General features: G+C 45.4%; 1 protein-coding gene across 4 annotated transcripts in view; it reads right to left on the bottom strand.

Annotated features, from left to right (window-relative positions):
- ryr1b (ryanodine receptor 1b (skeletal)) overlaps nucleotides 1-12,402 on the bottom strand; it is a 60,897-nt gene that overhangs the window by 26,210 nt on the left and 22,285 nt on the right. For all 4 annotated transcript variants that reach the window (XM_062561259.1, XM_062561260.1, XM_037469006.2 and 1 more), the window contains 32 exons: nucleotides 12,136-12,310; nucleotides 11,772-11,980; nucleotides 11,349-11,695; nucleotides 11,016-11,151; nucleotides 10,666-10,826; nucleotides 9,901-10,063; nucleotides 9,737-9,823; nucleotides 9,066-9,292; nucleotides 8,478-8,922; nucleotides 7,852-8,397; nucleotides 7,566-7,766; nucleotides 7,142-7,253; nucleotides 6,877-7,029; nucleotides 6,455-6,728; nucleotides 5,600-5,717; nucleotides 5,360-5,492; nucleotides 5,044-5,138; nucleotides 4,815-4,950; nucleotides 4,552-4,735; nucleotides 4,270-4,381; nucleotides 4,046-4,166; nucleotides 3,784-3,953; nucleotides 3,453-3,673; nucleotides 3,063-3,153; nucleotides 2,657-2,797; nucleotides 2,402-2,565; nucleotides 2,204-2,282; nucleotides 2,014-2,103; nucleotides 1,687-1,827; nucleotides 1,142-1,219; nucleotides 960-1,035; nucleotides 743-866 (listed from right to left, as the gene is read on the bottom strand). In XM_062561259.1, the coding sequence (XP_062417243.1) occupies nucleotides 743-866; nucleotides 960-1,035; nucleotides 1,142-1,219; nucleotides 1,687-1,827; nucleotides 2,014-2,103; nucleotides 2,204-2,282; nucleotides 2,402-2,565; nucleotides 2,657-2,797; nucleotides 3,063-3,153; nucleotides 3,453-3,673; nucleotides 3,784-3,953; nucleotides 4,046-4,166; nucleotides 4,270-4,381; nucleotides 4,552-4,735; nucleotides 4,815-4,950; nucleotides 5,044-5,138; nucleotides 5,360-5,492; nucleotides 5,600-5,717; nucleotides 6,455-6,728; nucleotides 6,877-7,029; nucleotides 7,142-7,253; nucleotides 7,566-7,766; nucleotides 7,852-8,397; nucleotides 8,478-8,922; nucleotides 9,066-9,292; nucleotides 9,737-9,823; nucleotides 9,901-10,063; nucleotides 10,666-10,826; nucleotides 11,016-11,151; nucleotides 11,349-11,695; nucleotides 11,772-11,980; nucleotides 12,136-12,310 (5,510 nt within the window). The remainder of the gene's footprint in view (nucleotides 1-742; nucleotides 867-959; nucleotides 1,036-1,141; nucleotides 1,220-1,686; nucleotides 1,828-2,013; nucleotides 2,104-2,203; nucleotides 2,283-2,401; nucleotides 2,566-2,656; nucleotides 2,798-3,062; nucleotides 3,154-3,452; nucleotides 3,674-3,783; nucleotides 3,954-4,045; nucleotides 4,167-4,269; nucleotides 4,382-4,551; nucleotides 4,736-4,814; nucleotides 4,951-5,043; nucleotides 5,139-5,359; nucleotides 5,493-5,599; nucleotides 5,718-6,454; nucleotides 6,729-6,876; nucleotides 7,030-7,141; nucleotides 7,254-7,565; nucleotides 7,767-7,851; nucleotides 8,398-8,477; nucleotides 8,923-9,065; nucleotides 9,293-9,736; nucleotides 9,824-9,900; nucleotides 10,064-10,665; nucleotides 10,827-11,015; nucleotides 11,152-11,348; nucleotides 11,696-11,771; nucleotides 11,981-12,135; nucleotides 12,311-12,402) is intronic.

The following is a 12,402-nucleotide window of genomic DNA, read 5'->3' as shown; positions in this document are numbered from 1 at the left end:
TGCTCCTCACGCAAAAAGTAAATAACTTTGGGATTCCAAACTCATACGAGTCTGACCAGCACAAGGACGGCATTGTTTTGTTTTTTAGAAATGAAGGCTAAAAGGTGATTATTGTGGCCATAAAGAAAAAAGTGCCTTTTTTTTTTACCGGACTCTGAGACGGCTCTCACTCTAAATTCCGGGACATTTCGGAAAACTCCACTCTAACTTCCAAACGGACCCAAAAATTAATGAAACATAATTAGTGATTATGAAAAAAGTATAATAGATATCAACAAGCTGTTTTTCATGAAATTGTTAAGACTTGTGTCAACATTTTAAAGTTTAAATGGTGTCTCTAGCTGAAAGATTGGAAAAGCTGAAAAAGTTGAAAGTTGAAGAAGTTTTGAGAGGATTTGAAAATGTAATCCATTGGAAACCATGTTGAAAAGGTTGATGATTTTAATTTATAATAATTAAATTATAAGAGCTAGAATGAGCTGAACATTTTAATATTTGAACGGTTTAAATAGCTGAACGTGTGAAGGAATTGAAAGGGGGCGCGGAAGAAATATAACAATAATAATAATAAGTAGAATAAAGATTTGAAGAACAATACTTGGAATGCATCAATGCATTCCAATTAATAAAGACAGAAGGGAAAATGGAGGACCGCGTTGTTTCACAGCAAGAAGGACACTGTTCTACGAGGTATCCCTCTATTCTCTAATCTTAAATGAACTGGTGAAAACATCCTGCTTACCTTGTCACAGCATATCCATTGAGCTGGAGGAACTTGAGCAGGTCCTGGGCCTTCTCTCTGTCCCTGGCCTTCTCCTTGGCCGTCAGGGTGTCGTACGGCACCAGCAGAGGATGGGTGCCAGCACCTAACGGAGGACATTTTTTTTGGACTGTAAAGACTGCAAACTAGCAACACTTGCTAAGAACAAACTCGTCCCATGCGGATGTGCCATAGTTACCTTTGGCCTGCAGCTCCAGCTTCTTCTTCCTGCCCCAGGTATTGTGGTAGTTCTCGGCCAACTGCTCGGCCATAGACTGTGAGGTGAGGGGGGGGCAACATTATACAGTCAGGCTCCTGACAGTCAAAACTTCATATGACCCTACCCTACAGTTATCTGTGCTGTGACGTAGAGGCGCGTACCTGCAGCTCCCTGGACAGGGCCATTCCTACGATGTCAACTGGCTGAGGGTTGTAGCCGTGACTGGGATCATAAGTGGCCTGAAGGCAGAAAACACATCATACAGTGCTGTGGTTCTCCGTGTGACATTCAGAGACCTCTGGAGGACTCTAGGAGGTTCCCACAAAAATATAACTGTTTCAATTTCACCATGGTTTCACCAATTTAACATATGCCACGTGTAAAACATTTAAAAATACCAATTTCAATGAGTCAATTGTACTGTGAACAGGTTTGATTCTTTTTTAGATCTGGGAAGAGAGCCTAGTTTGACATAATCCCATTATTCAAGTGCATTTTATTGATAGTACGATGTATCACAAACACGTTACAATCTGTACAAAATTATACACCATCTGTCCTATGGTAGATGAGGAAAAAAAAAAAAACATAAATAGGGGAATAAATGAATGCCACAATTCAAAGCACAAACAACAAGTCTGGAACACCATCTATCTCAAAGTAAATTTCCCTTCAGGAACAATTTATTCTAGCTCCTCTCTTATACCTGAGCAGTTTGGGAGATCTTGCGAGTGGCGGCCTTCTTCTCCACTTCCACCTCCCCATCCCTGGCTTTATCCATGGTCCACTCCCAGGCCAGCATGGCTTTGACAGATTCTTTGATGGGCCAACGATAGATCTCCTTGTCCTGGGAAACAGAAACAAGAGGATTTAAAAAAGAGCAGTTGTTGTGTCGACAAAAGGCTGTTTTCTGAACGTCCATGATCAGAAATTAGGTGCTCATTCCTTGAGGATTACATTTTTAACCCAGTTTAGTTACAGGTTAAGTACCTATGTGGAGATTATGATTCAGACTAGACAGAAGAATCATTACCTTTTCGGAGAAGGTTTTGTATGGCCGCAGCATTGGGTGAGACTTGGCGTTTTCATCCAACACCTCTCCATAGGTCCAGTTGTTCTGAATCTGAAAATGGATTTAAGCATTAAGATGATTTATTGCAAATCTTAATCTTTCAAAAAGACAAACAGACACTATTTGGTTGTTTACATGTTTTGTCACTGACCTTCTCGAAGGCCCATTTGTCATGAGTGTGCTCTGCATACTTGTTGATGAAGGCATCCAGCCTCTCTGGGATTATGGTGCTATGAATAAGTTATATTCATATTTAGTGTCATGGTCATGAATATCATCCACTATTCATGAAACTCTAACCGTAACTTGTCAAAGCGATTTTTGTACTGTCTTGTATTTCTCTGCTCACTTGGTGGTCTCCACGGGTTTGGGGTCAAAGTTGCCTTCAGCATCCACAGAGGCCTTCTTCTCCACGTGAGAGGAGTATGTGGCGTCCACGTAGTCAGGCGGGATGGCTCCTCCTATGGCACAGAGGCAGGGCATGGCGATCTTGAAGAGCTCTGCGTCGTATTTCTAAAGTTTGGACGGGGAGGAGAAGAAGTCAAGCTTTAAATCTACACAATCACAGAAATAGAAAAAACACGCCAAGAGATTCCTCTCTCACCTTTTGCGCCAGAGATTCAAAGATTCCCCAAAAGAGTTTACGAGACAGATGTAGCTCCTCCTCTGAGGTCACCCCGAAATTAGCCCATCCGTTGGGCAAGCAGTAGTACTTCCAGCAGCGCTCATAGTGATTGGTCAGCAGCTGAAACAAAACAATTATAGATCAAAATAAAATATTTATTCAATACATGTTAGGCATATTCCCAAAGAAAACTATTAACTCGTAATTACTGTGTAACAACTAAAAAAGAAAATATAATAATCCCTGGGATGTAATCCATGTTGATAATGCAGACATTTTTGCATTTCTTTTTTGTTCTATAAAACAGAAAAAATAATAAAATAACTTCTAACTATAATACAATTAAATAAAGCAAATACAGTGTAGAATAAAATGGCAGGCCAACCTTGAGAGGCATCTTTGCATACTCGTTGAGGATGGGCACATCAAATACCAACCGTCTAAGCAGATGCTGCAGCATGGAGGGTCGAAGGTACCTGTGAACGTCATGAAAATGGTGTTTGAAAAGAGGGATCTTTTTCCTTCCATGTTCTTCCTGGGTTACAAAATAAATATTTTTATCACTTAAAAGAGTTGTGTCTTGGGGCACATTTGGAACAATATCTCAAAAGAACCCAGTGGTGCTACGGCGCTTTACTCACTGTGTAACATACCGAAAAGCAATTTTAGTTGTAAGTTTAGTCGAATTCTGTATCCAAGCCTTTTTAAAACACCATTTAGATGCCCAATTATTATGGACACATTTCCAAACAGAGAGATGGGGATTGTTACTGACTTGCAGAGGGACATGAGGCACTCCTCAATGACGTCCCTCTGAGCCTTGGTGAGGGATCGGCCGCGGGACAGGCGGTAGATGGTGTGGAGCATGGAGTCGATCATGATGGCCCGATGGTCCGTCCCAGCAAACAACGGGGCACATTTGGTGATCAGAGGCAGCACGGCCGAACAGAGGTAGCGGTTCAGTGCCAAGGCCATTTCCGTCGTACTGAATGACAGCTGGAATCACATAGGTAGAGAAGAAAAAAAAACATTTGTGTAACACTTTGGAGATGGAAGGAGCAGTAAGTAAGATTTGGTTTGGTTTTGCTGTGTCTTTTGATAGTCACCGTGTCCAAAGAGGCTGCAGCCCTCATGTCGGGCAGGAAGCCAACCTCCAGCACATGAAGCAAGAAGTCCTGGTTGTCGATACCGTAAACTCTGTCGAGGAACAGCACCATGGAGGCCTTGTGGTCGGGAACAAAACTGGCCGACATCTTAGGCTCAATAATCTGCCCATCTGTGATCCGGACAGAAGATATCAGACATGGGGCGATGGCAGATTGTGGCGAAATATTCCACACTAGCACAGCGCATCAATACGTGTCTCACCTTTCCCGTAGGCTGGAATCTGGACGGGTAAGCTGATGACTCCCACCAGATCCTCTATGGGCACCAGGGACCTTAGGATGGCTCTAATTCTGAGAGCTTCCCCCTTGCCTGCTTGGATCAGCTGCAGACATGAGCATATACGACACACCGTGTGAGACCAACCTGAGCCAAAGGCGCTCCGAGGCTCAAGAGAAATCAATATTGCGAAAAGGGGTTCTACTCACATGCATCTCAGGGGCACAGCGACCGAGCAGATCGATGAGGGCCGAGTAGAAGGACATGATGGCATTCCCCAGATGTACACGGTTCTCCTCGTGCTGCTCCTCACCCCCGAACCTGCCAATTAAGTGGACATGGGAGCATAGCTTTGTACACATGCCCATTGATTCATTTGTTAAACGGTGCAGCATAAATCTCTACTGCACCAATTACTCCCCCGCTATGACTGTGTAAGAGGTCAAAAATGTTGTCTCAGACGGTTTCATGTTGACACCACTATCGCTTACATGAAGCGTCTGTCTTTTTTGACAGTGGGTCCGTCCCTCGCCGGGTCCTCCGAGATCTTGATGGCCTCCTCCATTGCAGCCAGCAGACCGTTCCCGCCCTCTCCTCTCAGGGCCGGGCCGAAGCACTCGGGCCGCCGGATGAGCAGACGCACCACAACGTTGGCGTTCTCCTCAACGCTCTCTCCTGTGAGGACGTGCGCAGGTCAGTGGCGCCGGCAAGTACCTCAAAACAACGAATGCAATGAGCGCACGGTGTTGCTGACCGTTAACAAAGACAGCGAAGCGGAGGAAGTCCAGGTATCTCTCTCCTCCACAGGGGTTCCATCCGATGTCCGGGTAGCCCTTGGAGAGGAGCATCGGACACATCTGCAGACCACAGCCCGCCAGGTATGTCACCACCTGCATGTGAGGAGACACGGAGAGAGACTGTGAGACAACGCACCGATGCAAGGCGTTTCTTTCTCATCTTTCCTTTTGAATTTCCTCACTGACCATTTCCAGGTCCTGCTCCTGTAGAGCCAGGGCCAGCTCGTTGTTGTCGATGCAAGAAGCCGCAGCCACATCCAGAGGTGTGGACCCACGCATGCCTGCAAATGTGAAACCAGTAAGTCCTTGTTTGTTCTTTTCTTCAGGATACAGGCTAGTCCTTCCATGTTGTTCAGCATGCTTTCTGCTGCAACGGGAAACATTTCACACAACCTCTGACCATGGAACGAGCTAATATTTACATGTTTTTAACATTGTTTTACCCCAAGGGAAAACCCTACGTGAAGCACAGTCAACAGTGCGATAGTCAGCGGATACGGACCCAGGCCGATGCCACTGTTCTGTAGCAGGTAACTCAGATGGTCAAACATGGAGCGCTGGTTCTGTCGGCTGATGCGACAGAAGTAGCACAGGAAGCGACAGCAGTTGGTCACCATCTGGGGGAATCGAATCTCCTGGAGAGAAGAAAAAGATTTGCAAAAGATTTGCTGAGTCTGGGCTGTAATTCATTCAAGTGTCCAACAGGACAATCATAACTAAGACTGTAGATCCTCACAGTTACCTTCGAGTCTCCTCCTCCGCCCAGCACATTGACCATCACTTCCATGACTGTCTCATGCATGCCAAGAGCTCTCATCAGATTGGGATGTTGGTAGAACACCTTGTTGTTCATGATGTTCCTAAAAGAATTACAAAAAATGTGATGACACACTAGAAAGAAATTGACATTTTGGGGTGGGATGAGCCTGAGTTGTTTTTTCATTGAAATCCCTTAGTTTGGGACACATACATCAGCCGCATTCTCCTGCCGTCTCCAATTTTTTCTAAATTGGGTAGTTGTAGTTGTAGTTGTACATTCAGGGCATCCACCATATGCAATAAAATGATCTGTCAGGGGGGACTTAAATAAGATTTGAATCAATGTGAAAGAGGTTTCCTGAGCTAAAACAATATCACAGGGTCATTTGTACAATATAACAACAACATTTGAACCTACTTGTTCTTGATTTGGATAAACACACAACAAAAACGTTTTCCTTTCCGTAACATAGATGTAATTTAGTTTATCTACCCACTCTTTTATTGTGGGGGGCTCTCTCTTGATATTGAGATGTTACCTTCTCTTTCAAGCTTTCCTTTAACATGGTCTGCAAAGTGGGATTTTTTGGTTTTAAAGAATCTAGATAATTAATTGAATGCTTTTGGAAGGAACCAAAAATATTCTTAATTTTGTGTCATCAAGGTAATGATATGTTCCAAAGGATTGGGTATGTGGGGGTATATGTAAACAAAAAAGGTTGTTCCAGATGGTGTAGCCGAGAGATTTTGACATAAATCAATTCTAAAGTGAAGCTATGAATACATGTCCAATGTCCCGCCTTAAATCACAACTACTGATGCATTAGTTCATACTGACCCGATGCTCTGGATCATGAGCCGCTCCTCCTCTGGGCCCATCTGGACAATGAGCAGTGAACGGATCTGTCCCAAGCACTCGAGTAGGTCCATGGTGTCCTGAACGGACACGGCGTTGATGGCGTAGGCTTTGGGCAGCGATCGGATCAGCTCGCCGAGGCCGTCGTACTGCCGATGGAGCAAGCTGAACATTAGGCGCACCAGCTCAGGGTTCTGAATGAACGACTCCTGGGCCCAGTGGATCATGGTGTGGGAGATCAGTTCCTGAAGGGAGCCTTTGTGGAGTGGAAACAAATAGGTTTGTTATAGGTAATATCATGTGTGAGATTGTTAGGGATTCTTAGAGGCTGATTTAGCTATTTTTTTGGACTGAAGTTACCAATAAACAGAGTCAGTAATAAATCATTTGTGTGCTTCACGTACTCGGCTTTGCTTCCTCCTCCAACTCTGGCGCCTCTTCCGCCTCATTATTCTTCTTCTTGCGCAAGCTCTTGATCTTATCGACCAGACTGATGAGTCTGCCCCTCAACGACGAGTCCACCTCCTCCTCCTCAGTCTCTTCCTCCATATGTATACCTGTGAGTGCAATGGGAAATTCAGCACTAAGAAACCAAAACAGATAACAGAAAGTCATCCAAACTTGCAGAGAACAACAAAAACCATGCAGCATCTTCAAAGGACTTCTCACCGCAGTGAAGAAGGAGGTCATTGTGGAACTCTATCAGAGTATCCCGGACCTCCTCGGGCACTGGACTGTTCTCATCCTCTGGACTGTGCTTGAAGTTGGTCAACAAGAGAACCTAGAGGAGGATCACAGTAAAACAAAACGTTGGCATGTTTTCTTTTCCACATTTTGAATGAGGCATTTCATTAATTTAATGAGAGAGTTTTGATTGTTTTTTTGCAATACACAACGTACTTCTCATCACGCGTGAAAAAATAAATTGTCCCTTAACAACAGAGCTTTAAACAAGAACTTTTGAGACAAGACCATCTCAATGTCAGCTCTCGCTTTCTTTAGAAATAAGCTGTCAATAGTCAAACTTTTTGGACTAGTCAAACAATTTGGAATTCCAACCTCAAAACTGGTAGTTCTTGTGGTTGCTCAGTACCTGGTCCTGTGGAGGTGAACGGAACTCGCGGGTCTTGCGTGCGGTCTCAGCAGCCGACATGGTGAAGGCTCTCATCAGCAGGTTGTAGCGAACGCGTTGGTTCTTCTGAATGTTGTTGACGAACTGGTCGGAGTAAGCCACGATGCCCTCCACTCTGTGCCGCAGCTCGCAGTCGCAGAAGTACTGCAGGAGTGTGCACATCTGAGAGGTAGAGGACAAGAGTTCAAGATGTAGAACATGTTCCACTAAAAGATACTGTAAGGATATGAATAGTAAATATAATGACCTGCAGTTTGACAGACTCTGGTAACTTCATCTGGAGCAATCCCTCCTCCAGACCCTCCTCTTCCTCTTTCACTTCTACATCCACTGCCTCTTTCTCCTCCTCTGCCTTCTCTCCATCCACCTTTACTCCTTTGTCCTCTCCCTCCTTCACCTCTCCTTCCTCTTTAGGCTCAGCATCCTCCTCCTTATGCTCTTCTCCTAAATCTTTTAGCTCATCTTCCTCATCACCAACCCCCTCATCCTCGAGATCGGCATCAACTTCCTCTTCCGATTCCTCCTCCTTTGCTTCCTCAGCAGTTCCACCCTCCTCAGTTTTCTCTCCCTCCACCTCCTCCTCCTCCTTTCCACTGAAAACATTTGGATCGATCATCTTGAGGATGTGCTTTGTGTCCTCATCGTTGAAGATTCCCATCATGAGCAGTGTGCTGATCAGCTTTAGGATTGGGACAAAGTGGAACTCCACGCTGCCTCCGACTGGATCTCGCATGGCCTGGCTCCCGTCCAGCACAGCCTCTGTTAACATGCTAATCGCCCTGGTCTTCAGTTCCTGGGAGGGAATGATCACAAAATTAAAGCCAAATGCAACTAAAGTTTCCTTAGATTATTTCCAAGCCAGCTGTCTCTTACCTGCAGAGGGAAAACGGGACTGATGGTGTACAAGTCAGGGTCTGTGCCGACGAAGTTGATGGACGAGAAATGCAGCTTGGGCCGTAAGCAGGTGGTCAGGCCGACACCGGGGAGAGAATGGGCCTTCTTTGCATCAGGATAGAGGTGGATGCTGAGCGTGTCCTGGGACATGGGGACAATGAATTCCCTGTTGGTGCCCAGACGGGCCCGCTTGGCCGACTCCAGGTGAATGCTGATGAGCAGGTCGTAGTAGCCGCTGCGGAGAGGTCCGGGCAGGTAGGTGTTCTCGGTGGAGTAGAAAAGCTGGGACTCGTCCACGTGGCTGCACAGGGCGTGGGCCACCCGGTTGTTCCCGAGTGCACACACGGCGCAGTAGAGCATGAGGGTGTGGTAGTGGAACTTCATCAGATCCTGACGCTCCGACAGCTCCAGGATGTCAATACACCTGGAAAAAATAAGGGGCGTTTATAATAGATAAGAAATACTGCACAGGATACTGGTGATGAAAACCAACAGTACTCCCACATCCCTTCAAAGGTGTAGTCGGTTTATCTGCTGCTTACTGCTCATTTCATTACTGTCTCTGACCTGTTCTCCTCTGGGATGTGCAGGGCCATCATGATGAGCGGCTCAGTACACTCCACCATCCAGCCCAACCTCTCGCTCACTTTGCCCACCTCCGGGTTGAGGAAGTGATTGGGCATTCGACTCCAGATGACCGGGGTCAGCATCTGGACATCCAGCCTGGGAGGGCACTGGGGGACCGGGTTGTTGCGCTCGCTGCGGAACATGGCGGCCGAGATGGGCATGATGTTCTGAGAGGAAGAAAGAGCAAGAGGGTAGAAGGTATTGATGATACATAGACGATAATCAAAATAACAAGACGTTAAACGGGGATAATTAATCAAACACGGGAAAATTAAACACGCATGAGAAGCAGTGCATGAGATGAAGGTTCAACGCATCATTGCTGGTTAGCAGAGGTACATAATTAGTGTAATTTCATGCACTTCACTGATAAAAATTGTAATTATTAACAATTAACAAAGAATAGGTACATTTCCCTTCCTTCTGTTCTCTCTCCTTTTGACCACACATGCACGCTTAGATTTGTTAAGCTTTTCCATTTATTTTTCTTACTGTACATTTAAAAACTATACTACTACATTATTAGGAAACATGGTCCATTGTGTTAAATAAAGGAACGGGGTTGGCTGGGACAATAAATTGCCAAACCAAAAAAAGGAATAGGGTCGTACCTTGAGTTTGCCCAGCTCCAGCTGCACCATGTTCTGATTGGAGGGCTGAACGAAGACGGCAGGGAACAGCTTGGTGTTGGGCTCCACCTGAAACAAGACGTGTGCATTTACAACCCCACAGTGTAAAATAACTTCATATAACTTCTTATATCGTCTTTCCTTACCTGGTAGAAGGTGTTAATCTCTTTTCCGTTGGCTGTAAAGGTCATGAGGCCTGTTGCCAGGTCGACCAAGCAGCCAATCACCATGTCCTCCTGGCTGAAGCGGGTCTGCTGATTGCTGACCAGGTCGCCGCCCCACACCATGTAACAGTTACTGTGCTTCATACTGCAGAGAAATCGCAGACACTATGTTAAAACTCATCTGGCTTTCTTTAATATGGCAGTTAATCATTGTTAAAGGGAAAGTGCCCATTTTAAACACAGATGGCCAAAATCAGTTAAGTTGAACTATGGTCCCTCCTGCATCCTTTAGCAGCATGCAGCTAAATAAGGGGCCTGTCTCCAGGACAGATAACGCACCCATAATATAATGCATTGGAAAAGCCTGTATTGAATGTGCAAACATCAAAAAGTGCAAACATTTGTGGATAATGTCTTATGTTTTAGAAAACTAACCTAAAAGCGCAAACTACCTATCACCCATCCTGTAGAGCGATGAAATAGTTTTACAGAAATAATGCAGCAGGGATGACTTCGTTTATGTTAGGACAACAAAGATGGCATAGCCCTGGTTCTTGACAAACAGATTTTTGCAGAAAATAAACATGTTTTTGTGATGCTTTCATATTTTGTCCAGCAACACAATCTGGATGCCACTCATGATTTTTGAAGCGTGAATGCAGTCGTACAAAAATACATTTTGTTTTACCGCTGTTTGTCACACCAGTACGTGAATGAATGACACAACTAGCCTAAAAAGTCACTGACCTGTCATGAATGTTGCCTTTGTCATCTCCCACAGTAACAGTGACACTGCGCACTTTGGAGAGGTCAAAGGTTGGGTCATACTGGTGGTAGTCAGGAGTGACCCATCCCACCCACACACCAGACGGCTCCTGTCCAGCAAAGATCCTCAACGAGTAGTAGTACTGAAAATATAAAAATTAAATAGATATCCGAGTGTGACATTTAAAAGTGATATTGGATTATATACATTTTACACCTTGTGAGCAGGCTCAGCAATTCCTGCCAGCCATATTCAGAGACTATGCACAAACTGGAGGGGTAATTGTAACATGTGCTATAGCGGCATTAGCAGTGTATAGTGTTCAGCTCACAGTGGTGGTATTCAGGATAAACTCAGGGTCATCTCTGTCATCGGGGACCACATCTTCCACCAAACGTGGCACCATCGGAGGAGCAGGAGGAGGGGAAAGGGGCGTCATGGCAACCTTCTTGGCCTTGGAGAAGAATCTAATGTGCAAAGAGGATCACAGTGAAATGATTTTGATGGTAATGCTTTAAGAATTGATCTGAAACCACCTAATGTGACATCAGCAAACTGCATGTAACAGAAGCTACAGGATCGGAAACAAAAAGGGGGAACAACTGTCGATTGTTTTCATATTATAATATATTCTTCCTCTCCTCTAAGAATACCCCACTCATACCCTTTTTTCTTTCCCTTTTCCGACGCCAAGTCCTTCTCATTTTCCAAAGAGATCTCCTTCGCTACAGACGGCTCCTTCTTTTCATCGTCCTGCTCCTTGCGGCCGGCCGACTTCTTCAGAACCTCAAACTCAGAGTCGGGCTCCACCACTACCACTTCCTCCTCTGGTATGGTGAGGGTACGGGTGAGAGGGGTCGTGCCTGCCGGGAACTTGAAGATCTCGTGGAACTGGACGGGCATGCTGAGTCGGAGGAACACCATGTCTGTGTTGGCATTCTGCGAACCGAAGGTCCTGTGGGTCAGCTTCAGACAGGGGGCGCTGTCCACGGTGCCGTCCACGCGGGAGACCTGCGAGAGAGCAAGTGGAATAAATCATTTGGTTTGATGTATTCATGGGACATTAAAAGTGTGATTGAGTAATTACCTCAATGTGATTGTGATCGGTGGGTACAGGCACAAACTGGGGCAAACTTTTACTGAACCACATGGTGATGTCTCGCTTCATGTTGATGGCGAAAGGTTCAAATCCTTCCTGCAGGCCACAAATGGCAAAGTAGCGCAAGCTGCTGACATTCTGCCCTAGATTAATCCTTCCGACCTGAGACAGGCCCAGGGACCACACCGGTATAAAACCTAGGGGGCATAAACAGAGGAAGGTTATTGGTCTTAAAGTCTTGCTAAGAACATTAAAGTTGTTCTAATACCCTGTCAGTTTTATGTCTAGAAGTACTTCCTTTACTTCCTTTCCTATACAACTACTGTATCGCCGCTCACGTAGAGACTCTCACCTTCCCCGATGTCAATGTCTTTGAACGCCATGTCCGAGCCGGAGTCACTGATCAGCATTTCTCCGTTGAGTGTGAACATGATGTTCATCTCAGTCAGGTCGATCATACAGCCGACTACATCGCCCGAGAGCCACTGCCGACCGAAGGGTTCATTGCCAACATGCCATCGTTGAGCCTGGAAAGCATTCAAGAAATAATTAGGAAAGTACTGCTTTAAAATAGAAAGAACAGCAACATGACTGTCAGTGATTGCTTAGCCCTGTCTTG

The sequence above is a fragment of the Pungitius pungitius genome, chromosome 3 (genome assembly GCF_949316345.1).
Source record: "Pungitius pungitius chromosome 3, fPunPun2.1, whole genome shotgun sequence".
NCBI lineage: Eukaryota > Metazoa > Chordata > Actinopteri > Perciformes > Gasterosteidae > Pungitius > Pungitius pungitius.
This window is presented reverse-complemented; position numbering and strand designations above follow the sequence as displayed.